Source organism: Equus przewalskii, chromosome 10, assembly GCF_037783145.1.
Source record: "Equus przewalskii isolate Varuska chromosome 10, EquPr2, whole genome shotgun sequence".
Classification (NCBI taxonomy): domain Eukaryota; kingdom Metazoa; phylum Chordata; class Mammalia; order Perissodactyla; family Equidae; genus Equus; species Equus przewalskii.
This window is the reverse complement of record NC_091840.1, coordinates 23,025,273-23,043,174: the sequence shown is the minus strand read 5'-3', so window position 1 is coordinate 23,043,174 and position 17,902 is coordinate 23,025,273. Positions and strand designations below refer to the sequence as shown.

General features: G+C 52.5%; 1 protein-coding gene across 10 annotated transcripts in view; it reads left to right on the top strand.

Moving 5' to 3' along the window:
• LOC103552945 (transcription factor CP2-like protein 1) overlaps window positions 1-17,902 on the top strand; it is a 19,711-nt gene extending 1,809 nt beyond the window's left edge. Inside the window, exons 2-17 of one of the 10 annotated variants that reach the window (XR_011523009.1) lie at window positions 8,384-8,734; window positions 9,229-9,380; window positions 9,501-9,574; window positions 10,321-10,426; window positions 10,535-10,641; window positions 13,246-13,398; window positions 13,638-13,748; window positions 14,264-14,361; window positions 14,616-14,670; window positions 14,954-15,047; window positions 15,385-15,475; window positions 15,932-16,014; window positions 16,532-16,677; window positions 16,822-16,873; window positions 17,477-17,626; window positions 17,708-17,902. Coding sequence is in view for 5 of the 10 variants with exons in the window: in XM_070560504.1 (XP_070416605.1) it covers window positions 8,652-8,734; window positions 9,229-9,380; window positions 9,501-9,574; window positions 10,321-10,426; window positions 10,535-10,641; window positions 13,246-13,398; window positions 13,638-13,748; window positions 14,264-14,361; window positions 14,616-14,670; window positions 14,954-15,047; window positions 15,385-15,475; window positions 15,932-16,014; window positions 16,532-16,873; window positions 17,299-17,336 (1,587 nt within the window). In the remaining 5 variants the exon portion in view is untranslated. Of the gene's footprint in view, window positions 1-8,383; window positions 8,735-9,228; window positions 9,381-9,500; window positions 9,575-10,320; window positions 10,427-10,534; window positions 10,642-13,245; window positions 13,399-13,637; window positions 13,749-14,263; window positions 14,362-14,615; window positions 14,671-14,953; window positions 15,048-15,384; window positions 15,476-15,931; window positions 16,015-16,531; window positions 16,874-17,298; window positions 17,352-17,476 lie in introns of all 10 variants that reach the window. The other 9 variants (XM_070560506.1, XR_011523010.1, XR_011523008.1 and 6 more) reach the window with 9 other exon arrangements.

The window sequence follows — 17,902 nt, the reverse complement described above, 5'->3', positions numbered from 1 at the left end:
GAAAGACGGGCAGGGAAAGTTATTTCCTTCTTTCTCTCCATTCTTCTGGAAGACTTGTCATTTCCCAGGGCTCTCCCTGAGGCAGAGAGAAGAAACAGCTTCCTTCCCTCACTTTCCTGGGTCATTTGGCGCCTGTTATTCCATGGGGAATGACACAGAAGGAAAGTCTCACTAGACACGGGGAAGTATTCCCACGGGAATCGGCGGTACCGGTGACCAAGGAAAGGCAGGGAAGTTGGTGGGCCTTGGGGCCCATCTGGTCTTGGCATCGGAAGCATGAGGTGGGGCAGATGTGGAGGAGGCGGGGGCTGGATCCCATGACCTCCGGATGTCCTTTCTGGCCTGCAGCTTTCGTGTTTCAGAGCGGTCTTTCATGAACTGAGTCTGAGTCATTGTCTCGGTGCCGACAACTCCCACTGCAGTGGCTGGGGACAGGCGGGAGCAGCCAGGCTAGCTCCTCCTGGGGAAGGAGGAACATTGTCCCATCTCAAGTTCCGAGGGCAGAAATGAGGGATGGGCAGCACAAGGGGCGAGGTGCTGCAGAGGGATGGTGGCGATCACACTCTCAGAAGGGCTCTGTAGACGGGAAGCCCTAATGGAAGCACTGGGGTGCCTCTTACTGGGAGAGCTGAGTGAACCAGAGCCGGCGCTGGGCTCTGTGGAGCGGGGGGACAGAGGGATGGACCAGATGACTTCAAATCTGCATGCATCACAATGTCCAGCACATTCAGAGAGCCTGGTCCTCATTCTGGTCTGACTTTTCTTTCTGTTCTGTGACCTTGGCCTGGAGGGACTTCAGTTTTCTTCTTTTTAGATTGACAGAATTGGACTAGATCAGGTGGAAATGGGGACAATAATTGTATATCTCTTAGTGTTCTTTTGAGGATTAAATGAGTTAATATATGTAAAGAGCTGGACAGAGTAAGTGCAGATAGTTATTATTATTATTAGAGATTCTTTTTAAGTTTAATTTATTTATTTTAACTTTTTATTGAGATTATGATAGTTTACAACCTTGTGGAATTTCAGTTGTACATTATTGTTTGTCAGTCGTGTTGTAGGTGCACCACTTCACCCTTTGTGCCCACCCTCCACCCCCCCTTTCCCCTGGTAGCCACTAATCTGTTTTCTTTGTCTACATGTTTAACCTCCACATATGAGTGGAGTCATACAGAGATTGTCTTTCTCTATCTGGTTTATTTCACTTAACATAATACCCTCAAGGTCCATCCATGTTTTTGTGAATGGGATGATTTTATCCTTTTTTATGGCTGAGTAGTATTCCATTCAAAGATTTTTTTTTTTTTTCCCCCTTTTTCTCCCCAAAGCCCCCCAGTACATAGTTGTATATTCTTAGTTGTGGGTCCTTCTAGTTGTGGCATGTGGCATGCTGCCTCAGCATGACCTGATGAGCAGTGCCATGGATCCAAACCGGCAAAACCCTGGGCCACTGAAGCAGAGCACGTGACCTTAACCACTCGGCCATGGGGCCGGCCCTATTAGCAATTCTTGACCTTGGGCTTGCAGATGAGCTTCAGGGAGCTCATGAACCCCATGAAGCTGTGTAAAAATTTGGAGGATAAGCATTTTCTTGGGGAGAGTCCAGAGATTTCATCTGCTCCTTAGAGAATCTAAGATCCCCAAAAGATTAAGAACCACCAGCCTGAATGACCCCCAGGGCCCCTCCACTCTGAGAGGTTGAGATTCTCTGAGGTGAAGGATTGCATCTCCTTCCCTAAGGACTGACCTATTTTCTCCCATAAACACTTTCAGTTCAAGCCCCTCCCTGCTGTGGCCTCTGCCCCCATGGGTTGCCAAGGACAGCCCAAGCTGAAAACATGAATGGCTGGCCTTTCTCTCCAGCTTTAGAATCGGGGCTCCTAGGGTAGGGGCGTCCGTCACAGTTGAGGCCAAGTCTGGGTTCTCATCTCCCAGCTGGGAGAGGAAGAGGGCCCAAGTTCAGTGAGGCTGGGGACGTGGAGAACACAGGAGAGGCCTGGCCTTGTCCAGTCTCCCCTCTCTCCCCTGCCAGGCGCCCCCGGGGCCCCAGAGGCAGATACCTCTCTAATGAGCTAAGGCCAATGGCAGGCATCGGTAATTATGATTTTATGGAAATACAGAAGGCTCTTACGCAAGTGCCTGACACACTTCCCGGCTGTGGCATTTGGGACAGCCAGGTCCCCAGGGGCTGGAGGAGGGCCCCTCCACCCCCTGCTGCCACCAACCTCTGGAGCTCGGGACACTGGCATAGAGCTGCCCTCCCACTGCCGGTGGCACTGTCCCTAACATGCTGTGGGTGAGCTGTTCCCTCTCTCTGTGCCCCAGGCTCCCTGAAGGGGAACAACCTGGGCTCTAGTCTATGCAATCCCTTCCCCCACTCCTCCGCCAAGCTGGAGCTCTCCGGGAGACTTGCTCTCCTGCGAGGGGGATAATGAGTTGGGATGTTTCCCTCTCCTCCACGAGGAAAACCTCTCTTTCCAGGAAGACATTCCCTTCTAGTCTCTCTTTTCTCCTTGAGGCTGGGGACATAGGACTGACAGCAGCCGTGGTGTGGTGGTGGTAGGGGTGGTCACAGCCTCTGGCTGCCCTTCCCCAGGCCCTGTGCCAGTTTGTCCACCCCCCACTTCCCATGCCTCTAAGAGTGTCCTGAAGCCACTTTCTTTCTCTAGTCCATTCCCCCTACTCACCCACAAAGCATCTGTTACCAAGGTAACAGCAATGTCATCACTTTGGGGTGAGCAAGAGGGTGGAGCCCAGTGACTGGGGAGCTGTTTGAGAGAGATGAGCCCTGAGGGTCCCAGATTCTTAAAGGAGGATCTTTTCCTGCACATGGGTCCTAGGCACAGACTGGGGTGGAGGCTGTTGCTAAGAGCTGATGGGAAAGAGGGAGGGTGAGGTTTGCAAGCAACTGGCCCCAGGCGTTAGAGGCGAGGGTGACTCTGGATTACTACGTGGGAGAAGCATGAGGGTGGCGATGCCGAGGAGGTTTTGAGGATGGACACTGCCTTTAACTCCTCCTTCGAGGTCCAGCTTGTTAACTCCTCCTAAGGAGAGATTTTCTGGCTGGAAGAGGGTAGACCCGGCTGAAAACAGCACGGGAGAGCCTGGGGCCAGCCTGGGCCCACACCGCCCCCTGCAGACTGCACAGAAATCAGCAGTGGACGTCCTTCAGGGAGGGCTGCCAGGCAGGGCCTGTGAGGGTCTACATTTGAGACATCTAAACCAGGAGGTCCTACAAAGTGCCTGGAGTGGCTCTGGGCACTGGGGGCGCCTGATCCCTGTGCTCAAGGCCTTCCAGCAAATTCTGACCCAGAGAGCGCAGTAACACAGAGGGTCTCTCTAAGCAGACTTCGGGATAGGGCGCCGTGGGCACAAAGGTGCGTCTCAGGCTGAGTTTGACAGAAGCTATGGAGTGGGCTGGAAGGCAGAGGGACCAGAGTATTCTAGGCAGAGGGAACAGCCCGGGCAAAGGCACAGAGGTGTGAAACAGAACAGCCTGTTCTGGAAGCTGCAGGTAAGCAAGGAGGAGGAGGAGTGGTGAGAGGGACAGGCAGCAGAAAGTGGACAAACGGCCTTGAATGCTGGAGCTGGGTTTTCCTGCACAAAGGAGCTGCTCCGTCTCACTTACAGGAGCCCTGCTGAGCAAGCCGGTGGCGCCGTGGAGGGATGGGGGTAGGGGGAGAGGCAAAGTGGTGCACCCAGACTCTGAAAGGAATTTGAAGACATGGCTCTACATAAAATGTCGGTGCAAGCCTTGCATTCGACTCCATGAATATCCATGTTGGTTTTCCTACCAAAAAATGATTTTAACCACTAACCTCTGTGTGCCACTGATGCCTAGAAGACAGGCCACGGTTACCCAGGGGTTTCCACAGCCCAGCTTGAGAATGGTGCTGAGAACGAAAGGAGGCCATGGGGGGTCTCCACAGGGGAATGGTCCTTCCTGTGTCTTAGAGAGACTCCTCTGGCTCCCAAGGGCAGCAAACTGGAAACAGAGGGCCAGGGTAGTGGGCTCTTAGGTTCCTTCTGGCCAAAGGCTTTGCTGCGGGGATGGACAGGAAGGAGTCCTGTGTCTTGGCCAGGCTGACTGGGTGGACAGCAGGCGTGCAGGGCAGTGAGGTACTCAGGTGCCAGCCTACTCCTTACGATCTAGTAACCTCGAGCAAGTTACCTATCTGTTTCCTAGTCTGTAACTGGGGACTATCCTACCTCCTGGGGTGGTTGTACAACCCTAAATCCTCAGGGCAAGCTGCGTCCCTTGCCTGCAATACTTTGCCCTCCCTCCTGCAGCCTCCACAAGGGAATTCCCCAGTCAAGCAGGACCCCTATCATAGCCACACTTCATGAGGCCACAAATCCTGTTTCCAGCCCGTCCTGCCCCATCACTGGCACCCCCTCATCTATCAAAACCACAGCAGCCCAGCCTCTATCATTCGTATTACTCATCTTCAGGGCTCACAGCCCAGGAATGGAACAGAAAATATTTTGTCCCCATTTTGCAGCTGGAGAGGCTGGATCTCAGAAAGGCCTGAGGTCACTGTGTGATCATAGGAATCCAGGTTCCTGGGTCTGATACTTCTTTGGGAGTTGTTGAATGAATGAATGCATGAATGAGGAACGTGTCCCCCATCAGCCCCTCTTTTTTGGGGGGAGGGGTAGACCTCATTCTCCAGCTGTCCAGGTTGGAATGTTGCCTAGAGATTCGTTTTAAAATTCCACACATGTTTATCTGGCAGAGTAGGGCATAGTACAGTGATTAAGAGCAAGGACTGTGACCCAGATGGCTTGAGTTCAGACCTTGGCTCTTTCTCCTCCTAGCTCTGTGACCTTGATCTAGCTACTTAACCTCTCTGAGCCTCAGTTTCCCCATCTGTAGAATGGGAGGCAATAAGAGAATAGTAGAAACAAATGGCATGTACCTCACAAGGCAGACTGTTTGAAAAGCACTCTGAAGTCATACTGAGCATACTGTTTATGAAATAATCAGACCCTCTACATTTGTAAGTGTTATGTAAATAAACCTATACTTTTTGTGTGTGAGGAAGATTGGCCCTAAACTAACACCCATCGCCAGTCTTCTGCTTTTTGCTTGAGGAGGATTGTCCTTGAGCTAAGATCTTGCCAGTCCTCCTCTGTACTGTATGTAGGACGCCACCACAGCATGGCTTGATGAGCGGTGTGTAGGTCTGCCCCCGGGATCTGAACCCACGAACCCCAGACGACCAAAGCAGAGTGTGTGAACTTAACCACTATGCCAGTGGACTGGCCCCAATAAACCTCTACTTTTAATTGTTAAATAAGTAAACCTATGATGTACTAGGCACTTGGGGACACATGGAGAAAAAGACACCTGCGTTCCCTGAGGGCTCAGTTGTTATCTTATTCAGTTTTCACTCTAGCCCTATGGAGTGGAGGCTCTCATCATCCTCTTTTTACAGTAGCAGCATGAGGCTCAGAAAGGTTAAGTTACTTGCCTGAAGTGAAACAGCTATGCTTCAACTCAGAGTCCGTCTCAAGAAACATACTCTTAACCCCAACACCAGCACACCTCTCTTAGCCCCTCAGGGGGTTTCCACTCTGAAGGGAAAGCAGACATTAAACAAAGTACACAAAGAATGGACTGCACAACCAGTTGACTGCTAGGGCAGAATTTGGTGAAGGGCAGAGCCAGGACATAGAGAACATCAGCGCCAACCGACTGGGCTGCAGGAAGGGTTAAGAAGCGGGCAGTGTCCTCTGATGTGTGAACAGAGAGCCCCTTTCCGAGGTGAGACTTCCTGGCGGTTGTGAGGGACTCTCAGGGATGAAGGATTGGGGCTTGGAGCCAGGGCCACATGCTAACTCCAGGGGGCGCTGTTTCATGCGGTGACCTGTGGAGCTGTCTCTGCCCTACAGACATTTTGCTGGGAGGAAAGACCACCCTCCTGGGGTGGTGGCATTTGTGTACACAGACACACTGACCACACACAGATTGACACATAGTATTGTCAGCCTCATGTGTGTGTTCTCATATGTTCCTGTTTAAAATTATTTTGCCTGGAACTCGGGGCCCAGCTCTTTTGACCACCCATGTGAGGGTAACAGCAGGTGCCCGAGCCCTGGGTGGGGCAGGATTCCATCCACCCAGGTCCCCTGCCCCAGGTCCCACACACTAGTGTGAGGAAGAGAGAGAGCGTGAGCCTGGCGCACAGTAGGTGCTCAATAATGGTTTGTTGAATGAATGAATGAGAAACTCTTCTCCTCTCAGCCCCTCTTTCTGTGAGGGAGGGGTAAACCTCACTCTCCAACCCTCCAGATTGGAATGTTGCCTCGGGATAGAAAATGAAATAAAACAAAACATTTTGGTTAGAGGAGAAGGACACTGAATCGTTATTTCTCAGCAATTTTTACAGATAAAAAGTTACTTCCTTGGCTTAGGGAATCCCAAAGGATATTATTAGGATTGGGTTAAGCCATGGCCTAGAAAATGACAAAGCATTTGGGATGGGAAAAATCCATTTAAAAAACTGGTAATTCAAGAAATTATCGCTGAAATTATCTGTGTGTGGGGAAGCTTCCGGGACAGTCAGGTCTGTACAGCTAGGACGGGGCTCTGGTGGGGACACTGGAGTCCTTAGTGGTGTCCCTGCTCCCCTGAAGGGGAGCTCCTGAGAATGAAACCCTGGAATAAGAAGCAACTGCACAGAATTTCCTTTAATCCTCACTGCCACACTAAGTGGGAGGGAGGCCTTGCTCCCATTTTACAGATGAGGAAAGTGGGTTCAGAAAGGTGAAGAGATGGAGTCTGGGCAGTCACCCTGCCTCATGGGGGCATCATACCCCCCAGGGCCTGAGACTCCTCTGAGAGTGAAAGGCTGGACCAGAAGATTCCTAAGGCCTCTGGTCAGACCCTGTGCTGTGCCTGGCCCAGGGGGCAGAGCGAAAGAGTGGAGTAGGGGGCTGTGAGTGCCGGCTCCATCCACTTCAAGCCCTGGCTTTTTTCCTTACACTGGGGGCCAAGGACAACCAGGAACAGGCCCAGCAATGTCTGGACAGGGACAGAAGCACAGAGACTCTGAGACGGGTGGAAGGAGGGAGGAGCAGCGAGAGAAGCAGAGAGGTGGACTGAGGGCGGGAAGGGGAGGTTACAGACAGCTTAGGGGGTGGAGGGCGAGCGGGTGGGGGTCCGGGAGCTGGAGTCGCACTCTAGGACCAGCTCCTTGTGGCGTCCTCGTCTCTTTTTCTACCTCATGTCCTCTGCCCCACTGACACTCCCACACCTGCCACCCCCCACCCCCGGCCAGGCCCAAGCCCCACCTGCACCCCTTCTACTCTCCCCGCTCTGTACCACCTTGCAGGGTTCCTTGGGGGCCTCCTGGCCTTGAATCCAACTTCGGGCAACAGATGGGTCCCTTCAGTCTTGGGGTAACTTATCACAGTGCTCTTGGGGACTCAGACTCCTTCGGTGTCCCTGGCTGGAGTGTTTCCCATTCCCTCCGGGCTCCTCCCTGTCCTCCCCCCTTGCACTTTGTCTGGCTTCATGGAAAGAGAAAGCGCGTACAGGACAAGGCCCAGATACCTGGAGATGGAGGTACCCTGCCCGGTGTGTGAGGGGCACTCTTTGGCTTTCCCTTTCTCCCAGGCAGGCCCCCCAGAATCACACAGCCGGGATAGCGAGGGTCACATGAAGTCAAGCCATGTTTCTATAGCCCTGCCTCTGCTCTCTGCAAGCTCCTGGTCTGTTTATACTAAACACAGTAGTGGGCGGTGGGCGCAGGGGCCCGGGGCTGCCTGTGTACAGCGACAACAGTGTTCTGAGCATGGGGAAGGAAGCTGTCCCCCAGACAGACTGTATTTGTCCATAAACACAGGCCGCCTCATGTCCCAGGGAGAGGAGAGACAAAGAAACCAGCCCTACTGGAGCTCCTCTCCTTCTACTGCCCTAGGAGGGGGCGCTCCCAGGCATGCTCCCCTCCTCCCCACAGGTGGGGTCTCCCTCCCAGTGCTGCCCCCTGAGTTGTTTCCACAGCAAGCTGGACTATGTTCTGTAAACTCTAGTCTCCTAGCCTGGCAGCCCCCAGTGAAAGGACAGGTGTCCTGCCGTCACTGCACCTGTGTGTGTGTGCGTGTGTGTGTGTAATAGGAGAGAGCAGGGAGGCCAGTGGGGAGCAAAGGCCCTTTGTAGGCCCATGTGATGCTGTGTGTCTGCTTGTCCTGTCCCCTGGAGTAGACAGGCTCCTCTTACAGGGTCGTGTGAGGGGTCCAGGGCTGTGGGTCTCCAGGGCTCTGCATGGCTTATGGGTCTGGAGCCCATCTTGAAGCCTGACGGTGCCCTCTCATTGTCCCTGGGCCTCTTGGGGAAGGTGGGGGAGTGTATATTCACCCTTGTGACTTTGTTTTGCAGCACCACCATCTCCCCCTCAAGTTAATGATTGGTGGGGAGCCCTGGGGACATCATTTCTTGAGTCCTGCCAGCTTGGGCTGCCTAATGGTTCCCGACTTTCCTAGAGCCCTGGGTGCTCAGCCAATAGGAGGCCCCAGGCCTTGCTCCACCCTGTCGTGCGTGTGCTTCTGTGTATAAAGGCTGAGGCTGCGGGCGGGCGGCCCAGTGGGTCCAGCCCAACCCAGTGCAGAGCTCTCTGTCACACAGCTGGCCCTGCTCCCTTTCTAAGATGTTGTTTTGGCACAACCAACCGGAGCACCTGTGGCCCAGTCCTGGGGAACTGTACCCCGGACCTCCAAGCAGCCTGCTCAGGTAAGGGCCAGATCTCTTTCCCCAGCCCCACCAAAGACCCTGGTCTGAACTGAGGTCAACATGATAGGGCTGTCTGTTTCAAGCCAAGGGAGATGGGCTTCCTGCTCTCAGGTTCCTTTTTGGGTGGGGAAGTGGTTGAATGTACCTGGAGTTTAGTGGGTCCTGGGAGGTCTCAAACACCCTGACCGCCCACCCACTCAGGACACTCTTTTGGGGCACTTACTGGGCATCATGCAAGTCCTGACGTTGCAAACAAGTAATTGATGGCAGATGTTTGCAGATGTTTAGCAATATCTAGGATTTGCCTCTTAAGGGAGTTCTCCCAGAGGCCAGAGGAGCTGACTGGGGGCCCCTTAGGCCCTGGCTGCTGCTGGGGTGCCTGCTACAGGAAATGCAGGCTCCCTGGAGGGAGGAGCTGGCAGAGAGAGTCCAAGCCCCCTGGGGGTGGGGTGGACGGGGGCAGAAAGCAGGCGGTGCCCTTCTCTCCCTGGCAGGGAGTCCCTGCCCTTGCCCTACCTGAAGCAGGAAGAGCTGCCCAACGTCCCCGGCCCGGAGCCTCCCTGCCCCGCGTTCCAGTATGTGCTCTGTGCAGCCACCTCGCCGGCAGTGAAGCAAGGAGAGGAGACCCTCACCTACCTGAACCAGGGTTCGCTGGGCTTGGGGAAGGAAAGGGGCTTGGAAGGCCGGGCCCAGGGTGGTCTGGGAGTGGCAAGCACTGCCTCTGCCCCTCAGAGTGGGGCTCACACAGCCTTTTAATCTCTCCCAGGCCAGTCCTATGAGGTGCAGATGCTCTGGAACCCCAAGCTGGGTGATGCCACCCAGTGCCCCCGGCTGCTGAAGGTAGGTGCATCCGCCCCCCTGGCCCCAGAACTGGCAAAGGCTGGGCATGACTGTCCCTCTGGGCAGGAAGCCAATGTCACCATCGTGATGTCCACTTGTCAAGTGGAATTCTCTCAAGTCCACTTTTAATTTGACCTTCACAACAGCTCAGTGATGGGCAGGAATTGTTGAGGAAACAGGTGCAGAGAGGTTAAGCATTTTCTCAAGGACACAGAGCCAGTAAGTAGCAGAACTGGGACTTAGAAATACGTTTACATAGCGTTATTCACACGCATGATTCCTTCTCTCAAAAAAATGATTTATTTAGCTCCCATTCTTTGCCAGAACTGTTCTATGGGCTGGAGATTCAGCAGAAAGAAACAGGTAGTTCCCTCCCTCAGCGGGCTTGCATTCTACTGAGTGGGACAACATGCAATTACACAGATTACATGAAATTACAAATTGATAAGTGCTGCAAAGAAAAGACATGGGTAGGGTGACTAAGAGTGGGAAGGGATTGACTCCCCCATTTTACAGATGGGGAAACTGAGGCTCAGGGTCTCTAGGTTACTTCCCCAGTTTCACAGCCGGTGAGTGGCAGGTGGGCATCTGGACAGGATCTAGTGGTTTTAAGTCCTTATGCCCCTGGGGGTGGGAAGCAAGCTGGGGGAGAGGGTGGGATGGCTGGCTTACCCCAGGTGTGGGAGTTGGTTCCCAAATGCCCGGGCACCCTCTGACCTGTGAGCTGTGCCCTCCTGTCCCTGCAGAGCGTGGCGCGTGTGGTGTTCCATGACCGGCGCCTACAGTACACGGAGCAGCAACAGCTGGATGGGTGGAGGTGGAGCCGGCCTGGGGACCGCATCCTGGACATTGGTGAGTGGGGAGGGAGCAGGGTCCCTTTAGGGCCGCATTCTGGCTGGGAAGCCCTTGTGGGTGGGGAGAGCTGAGCTTTGTTCCCTGCCTGCCACCCTGTGCCTGCAGATGTGCCCCTGTCCGTGGGGGTGATAGAACCCCAAGTCCTGCCCTCACAACTCAACACGGTGGAGTTTCATTGGGACCCGACCAAGAGGACCTCCATCTTCCTACAGGTAAGTCTGAAGCTGGGACGGGGAGGAGGCTGGAGGTCAGATGGGAGTGGCAGCAGCCTAGGTGGGAAAGGAAGGTGAGTGTGGGTAGGGGTGAGGGGACAACAAGAATGAATCACTACCACAAAGCACCTTGAGGAAAAATATGGATAAACATTGATCGAATCTCACCACAGAGAAGGACTTGTGAAACATCAAGCAATGGAAGAAACTGCCAAACACAGGACAGAACTTAGTTTCATGAAAAGTAATGGTCTGGGCCAGGCGTGTGGCATAATAATTAAGTTTGGTGTGCTCTGCTTTGGCAAACCTGGATTTGTGGGTTCGGATCCCGGGTGCGATCCTACACCACTTGTCAGCCATGCTGTGGTGGCAACTCACATATAAAGTGGAGGGAGATTGGCTCAGGGCTAATCTTCCTCAAGGTAAAAAAAGAGGAAGATTGGTAACAGATGTTAGCTCAGGGCTAATCTTCCTCAGCAAAAAACAAAACAAAACAAAAATTAGTGGTCTGAGATACGTAGGCAAAATTAAAAGGAGATATCAAATGGGAAAAATAATTGCCACATGACATATAATGTGTTATATCCTAAATATATAGAAAGTTTTTATATCAATAAGAAAAAATACATGAAACCTCAATAGAAAAGTGGGAAAAGGATATATGAGGCGATTTATAAAGAAGGATACAAATTATCAATAAATGTAGGCAGTTCTGCCTTATAAAATGCTAATTAAGGGGCTGGCCTGGTTGTGCAGCAGTTAAGTGTGCACATTTCACTTAGGCGGCCCGGGGTTCGCCGGTTTGGATCCTGGGTGTGGACATGGCACTGCTCATCAAGCCATACTGTGGCAAGCGTCCCACATATAAAGTAGAGGAAGATGGGCACAGATGTTAGCTCAAGGCCAGTCTTCCTTAGCAAAAAGGGGAGGATTGGCAGCAGATGTTAGCTCAGGGCTGATCTTCCTCAAAAAAAAAAAAAAAAAGAAAGAAAATGCTAATTAAAATTACATATATATAACTACCAAAGACTTTAAAAAACTATTATTGGTAAGATTTGGAAAAACAGACGTCCTCATATCTTGAGAATGCAAATTGGTGCACCCATTCTGTAGGCAGAGTGGCACCTGGGCAAAATTTATTAAATTTAATGTTCATACTCTTTTACCCAGCAGTTCCACTTCAAGAAATTTATCCTATAGCAGCATTCAATAAGTACACAAAGATCTATTTACCTGCTATTCATGGCAGCATTCTTTTTCATATTGAAAGATTTTAAACAATCAAAATGCCCATGGGAAGAGGATTGACTTTAAAATAAGTTTTAGTAGAGGCTTACAGTGGAAATTGTGTACCCATTAAAATGATGTCTCTGAGAAATATTTCCTGACAAGAGAAACTGCTTTCCTATAAATAAAGAAAAAGCAGAATACAAACTTGTATTTAAAGTTTGATTTCTATTTTATATGTATAAAAAGTGTGTGTATACACGTCTTTTTTTTCTCTGTTTTCTTGCCCAGGGAAAAGATGGGCAGAGACAGTACTGCACTGTTGACAGGGCTATCGTGGAGAAGGGGAAGGATGGGAGAGGTCTATATCCTTCTTTATACTTTTTTGGTGTTCTCCACTTTTCCTATGTTGAATAGATTTCTCTTTATAATCAAACAATACTGTCAAAAGTCACATGAAAGTTCCTTTTTTGCGTGCCCGCCATGGTCTAAGCACCTGGACTAGGTGTCAGGCAGATGTGGCACAATTTCAGTTCCACCCCTTCCTAGCATGAACCTTGTCAAGGCCACGTAATCTCTCTGAGCCTTAGTTTCCCCACCTGTCAAGTCAGACTCTCAAACTGTCTTCACAGGATTGTGGGAGGCTGTAGTGGGGGCAGCAGGTGTAAACAGACGGGGAGACCCTCCTTGCCCTTGGAATCCCGGGACCAGGCAGAACACAGAGGCTGCCCGCGGTGTGAGGTGTGGGCCAGCAAGGTTTCCTGGAGTGGACTGCCACAGTTAGCAAATAAAATACAGGACAGTCAGTTAAATTTAAATTTTATATAAATAAATAAATAAATAAGTTTACTATAAGTATGTCCCATGCAATACTTGGGACATACTTGCACTAAAAAATTATTTGTTGTTTATCTGAAGTTCAAATTTAACCGAGCATGCCGCATTTCCACTGACAGCCCTACCCTGGAAGGCGCAGAGGTGAGCAGGACGAGCTTTCCAGGGAAAGGATTCTCGGGAGAGCTCTGCAGGCGCGTTGCGGGTCAGGATGTCAGGATGTGGCTGGCTAGGTCCTTGGGCTCACTGATGGCTGGGAGAGAGCAGCCTTGCAGAAAGGCTCAGCTTGACTCTGGAAGGTGTTCCAACGCCAGGGTCAGGAGCTTTGCTTCTCATCCCCTAACCATGGGAAGCCACTGAAGGACTTCTAACGAGGGAAAGAACCTAAAAAGTGAGGCTTAAAAACAGACACTGGTTGGGGATGGAAAGTTGGTGTGGTAAGTGGCTGACAGGTGACAGGCAGATAAGAGGTTTGAGGTGGAATCTCGTGAAGGTGGGTGAGACCTGGAGTTACCCCGCTTTCCCGTGGCTTCTTCTCCTCAGGTTCACTGTATCAGTACTGAGTTCACTCCGCGGAAAAAGGGCGGCGAGAAAGGAGTCTCCTTCCGCCTCCGCATCGACACCTTCAAGCCCAGTGACAAAGAGCTTGCGCCCGAGCACCTGCATTCGGCTGGCTGCCTCATCAAGGTGTTCAAGGTACCGGCAGCACCGGGGCCCCTTCCCCTCCCTCTTAGGGCTGTCACCTTGCCTCTCTGGCTGTGTGGATTCTGGCCCTGCTTTGCTGTGGACGCTCAGCCTGCGGTCCCAGTCTCCGGGACTGTTTCCTTCTCTGCACACGGAGGGCTGGGACTTGCTCCCTTCTTAGATCCCCTTTTGTAATGAGAAGTGGGCCGATAAAGAAGGGGCCTCTGGGTTTCCTTGTCACCCTCCTGTAGCCCAAAGGAGCTGACCGGAAACTGAAAACTGACCGGGAGAAGATTGAGAAACAGCCTCTGCATGAGAGAGACAAGTATCAGGTCGCCCGTGAGAGCACCGTCTTCGTGGAGGTGTGTGTGTTGCGGCGCTGGGGGCAGGAGGGGAAGTTCGGAGAAAAGAGCCTCACCGTGCGTGTGGGGAAACTGAGGCCTCAAGGGCTGCGCCTGCTCCAGGATCATCAAGCCCCACCGTGATTCCACCCGTTTTCTGCAAGGACAAACTGCACTGTGTTGTTCAAGACTTCCGGGAGCTGACGCCTTCCAGGCTGCCTCCCCTGTGCCCTGCCGTCGCCACCACCTCACTTCTGCTCCCTCTGCCTGGAGCACCCCCATCCTGCTGCTGCTTCTGGCTAGCTCCTCCGGGAAGCCTTCCCCAACTCCCCCAGACAGATCTATAGGCTAGCTTACTCTCTTCCTTTGTGTGGAAACTTGGTCTACTCGTCAGGGTCTCCTTTTAGGGCAGGGACCTAGTCTGGCCCAAGGCAGGTCTCTTGTCTGCTCTTAATAGACAGATGGAGGGAGGTGAGCCCACAGACACCATGGCCCTCAGGCCGTCCAGGCCGACCTTGCTGTATGTTTGCCCACAGTGTCCACCGTGGCCAGAGCCCAGTGCAGGGCCCCACTCACCTCTCAGCCCTCGCGCTCTGACCTCCCCCTACTCCTGCAAGCTCCTGTCGCCTGAGAGGTGAGGCGGGATGAGCACCTCCTATCAGCCCTTGGGGTGAGAGTGAGGGGAAGAGCTCCTCGGCCCAGGCATCGGGGAAAGGGCAGGGTTGCGGGTGTGGCTGAGGCGGGGAAGAGGCTCAGCCCTGTGCCTTCTGGGGAAGACGTGAGATGCACCAACAGGCTCTGCATCCCAGGGCAGGCCTGGGGAACGGTGGCGGGCGGGAGACTGGCTGCCCTCCTCCGCCGAGCCCATGACTCTCTGCTCCCCCACAGGCTCTGCTCCTCACCACCATTCGCCTTGGACAGCTTGGCGGGCAGCCCAGCTGAAGTGAGTCTTCCCTTTCCAACCCTCTCGACCCCACTATCCGAAAGCCTTCTCAGCGGCTTCATCTCGCTCTCCAGAAAAGGGTGGTCCTGCTCCCTGGTGGACAGACGTGGTATGGCCACAAATCGCAAAACTGTTCCCTGATAGGAATGGACAGACACTTCCCGTGGCAGGATGAACCTCTCCTCTCAGACCTGGTCCCCAACGGCAGGGGCTGTTTCTCCTCCCCCTTGTTTTCAGTCCGTGGGTCTATGGTGTTATCTGGACCGTCCTTTTTATGCCTCAGGATCTGAACCCTGGAGCCTCCATCCTAGAGACGCAGCAGTGGTTGCATCGGCACCGGTTCTCAGCCTACTGCCGGATGCTGGCCAATTTCACTGGTGAGGCTCGGGTCTGGCAGGGACCAAACCAATAGGGGACTGAGGGCCAGACAGTCAGGCAGGAAGCCTGTCTCTGTCCTGGCTTGCTTGACTCTCTTCTCATGTATTATCCCATGCAATTTATACACTACCCCTTGTGGACAGGGCTCAGAAAAGTTAAATAACTTGTCCAGGGACACAAAGCTAGCAAGTGGCAGAGCTGGGATTTGAATCCAAGTGTGACTCCCATGTCTGGACATACTAAGGCCATTCATAGACTAATGTTGGACAGTGTCCCTTGCCACCCTTGCTTGATCCCAGGTCTCTTCCCCCAATCTGGCCCTGTCTGACCCTGCAGGCACGGATCTGCTGAAGCTTACCCGCCAGGACCTTATCCAGATCTGCGGGGCTGCCGACGGGATCCGCCTTTTCAATACTCTTAGAGCCAGGTGCTGGGCACTGCCAATTAGGGTCCCCTCCCCATTTCAGTGGCACCTACCAACTCAGCTAGTGGTACTGTTTCATACAACGTTCAAGCTGGAAGGCATCTTAAAGACCACTTAGTTCCATTCCCTCTTTTTACAGAGGAAGAAACTAAGGCCCAAGGAGAGTGACCTGCCTGGGGTCATAGAGCAAGGATGGCAGGGCTGGGCTAAAATGTTAGGCTCCTGTGCCCTCTTCGTGTAGGTATCCCATTTGCATCAATTTCTGGGGACAGAGATGGATTTTTCTCATCTTCTCTCCCCCCAGGGTTCAGCTTTCATTAAATGCTGAAGGAATGCTTGGTGACCTCTCCCCCTAGACACTCGGGAGGAGGCAGGGTCTCTCCCAGGGATGGCGGTTAGAAGTGGGAGTTGTTAGTTCAGGTATGAAGGGCTGATACGTAGACGGTTTTCCTGGCCCAGGCCCATCCGTCATCGGCTGACTTTATATGTGGCTCAAGAGGCTTCTAGGCAAGAGAATGAGGTTGCTGAGAACCCCGACTCAGGTAAGGCTCGAGCCTCTCTCTCCAGCAGACAAGAAATTCAGGTGTGGCTGCATCAAACCTCTTCTGGCCTGGGGAGAGGGTGATGCTCCATGGTTCCTGGCACCTAGGATGTCTTCCTTGGCATTCCTGTCTTCCATGATCAGATTAGTTCTCTCCTTCCAGGGTGTTTCCCTGGGTTGATTCCACCATGTTCTATTCCCTAGACCCATCTGATTTTGTCATTCCATGAGTCTGTGGGATTAGAACATTACAATTTTGTTATTGTATCTGGGTTTCAGTCATTCATATGTAGATGTCCCATCTCCTCTTTGAACTGGGGCTCCCCTCAATCTGAGGTCTTCCCAAAGGTGAGGAATAGGGATGGGGACTAAGTGGATGTACAAGCGTTTTCCTTCTTTACTCCCTCCCACCCCCGCCATGAGGCTGTCACCTTGCCCCCTCCTTCCTCCTGGTATCTGGGGCTCCCTCTGGGCCCTCTCCCCCACTGACCCTGCCTCTGTGCTGCCCACATCCCCAGGCTTTTATCAAGAGATCTCTCTGAATGAACTTAGTGCTGTGGAGCTGATGGGGAAACTGGCAGAGCTCTTGGCTCTCCCAGCCAATCAGATCCACCACCTCTTCCACCAGGGCCCTGGGGGCATCCTCATTCTCCTCAATGACCAGGTAAATGGGCAGCGGTTCCCTACAAGACCCCACAAAGGCCTCGATCACTCTTCTACCTCATGCCCAGTTTCCCTCTCCCTGCCCCAGCTTATTCTGTTTGGCTCTAAGAACAGAATTGTCTTAGTGACCCCTTCTCCCTTGCAGGTGGTTCAGAATCTTAAGGATGAATCATACTTCGTGGCTGTAGTGAAGAAAGGTAGGGGTTTTAGAGGGAGAGGAGTGTATCTGGCAGGCCCTAGAAAGGGTAAGGTTGTATTTATATTGTCTCCTTAATGAAATTAAAAGGTTCCTTGAAGGTGCACGCGTGTATGTGTGTGTGGGGGGGGAAGCAGCGAGCAGTGTCCCAATCAAATGGTAAACATTTGCTGAAGGTCAGCTTTGTGTTAAAGGGACAGAGATTTAGACAGCTAAAAGATAGCTATTTATTGTTCAGGAAAAATGTGACCGAGTAGATGCATTCTCATGAGAGAAAAAAAATGCCTGTTTCTACGTCAGGCAGGTTATTAGAGAGGAAGGTAAGGCCCCCTGCCCACCCGCTCCAAACCATACAAGGCAGAAGGGTAGGTGCTTGCTGGACATTCTCTGGCGCAGAGCACCTGACTTGTGGTTCTGGTTATTCAGATGCCTGCTGTGCTACAGGCCACAGGGAGGCTTCCTAAAGAGGTGGATTCCAGGTGAGGGTGGAAGAACACGTGGGTGTGGCAGATGCACTGCAGGTGGCTTGGAGGTTTGGGAGCGGTAGACTAGCAGTGGTTGGGAGCCTGCCTCACTTCAATGGTGCCCTTTTTACTGCTTTCAGTGCAGAATCCAGATGGCTACTACCTGGTTCTGACCTAGGCCCAGGGGCACCCTGCTGCAAGAGGAGGCGACGGATGCCAGCCTGGTTCTCTGGAGCTCTGTTTTGACCAGAAGCCTTGTTAAAATCCTCAGCTGCTTCAGCGGGCTCCAGGTGAAGAGCCAAACCATCATGTGTCCTACCCCTGGGGAGGAGGCAAGCAGCCCCAGGCTCATATTTCTTTCTGCTCAGCAGCAACAGCTGTTGGAACCCAGGACACAGCCTCCCAAGCTGAGCTGAGCTGGCCAAGTGAGGCAAAAAGCCTGGCAATATGGATAAGGAGCTTCTGCCCCAAACAGTGCTGCTCAACACTGAGTGCATTAATTCGTGTTTATTTAAAATTTTATTTATCCCTTCCTTTTGTAAATTAAAAGTTAATTTTAAAAGATA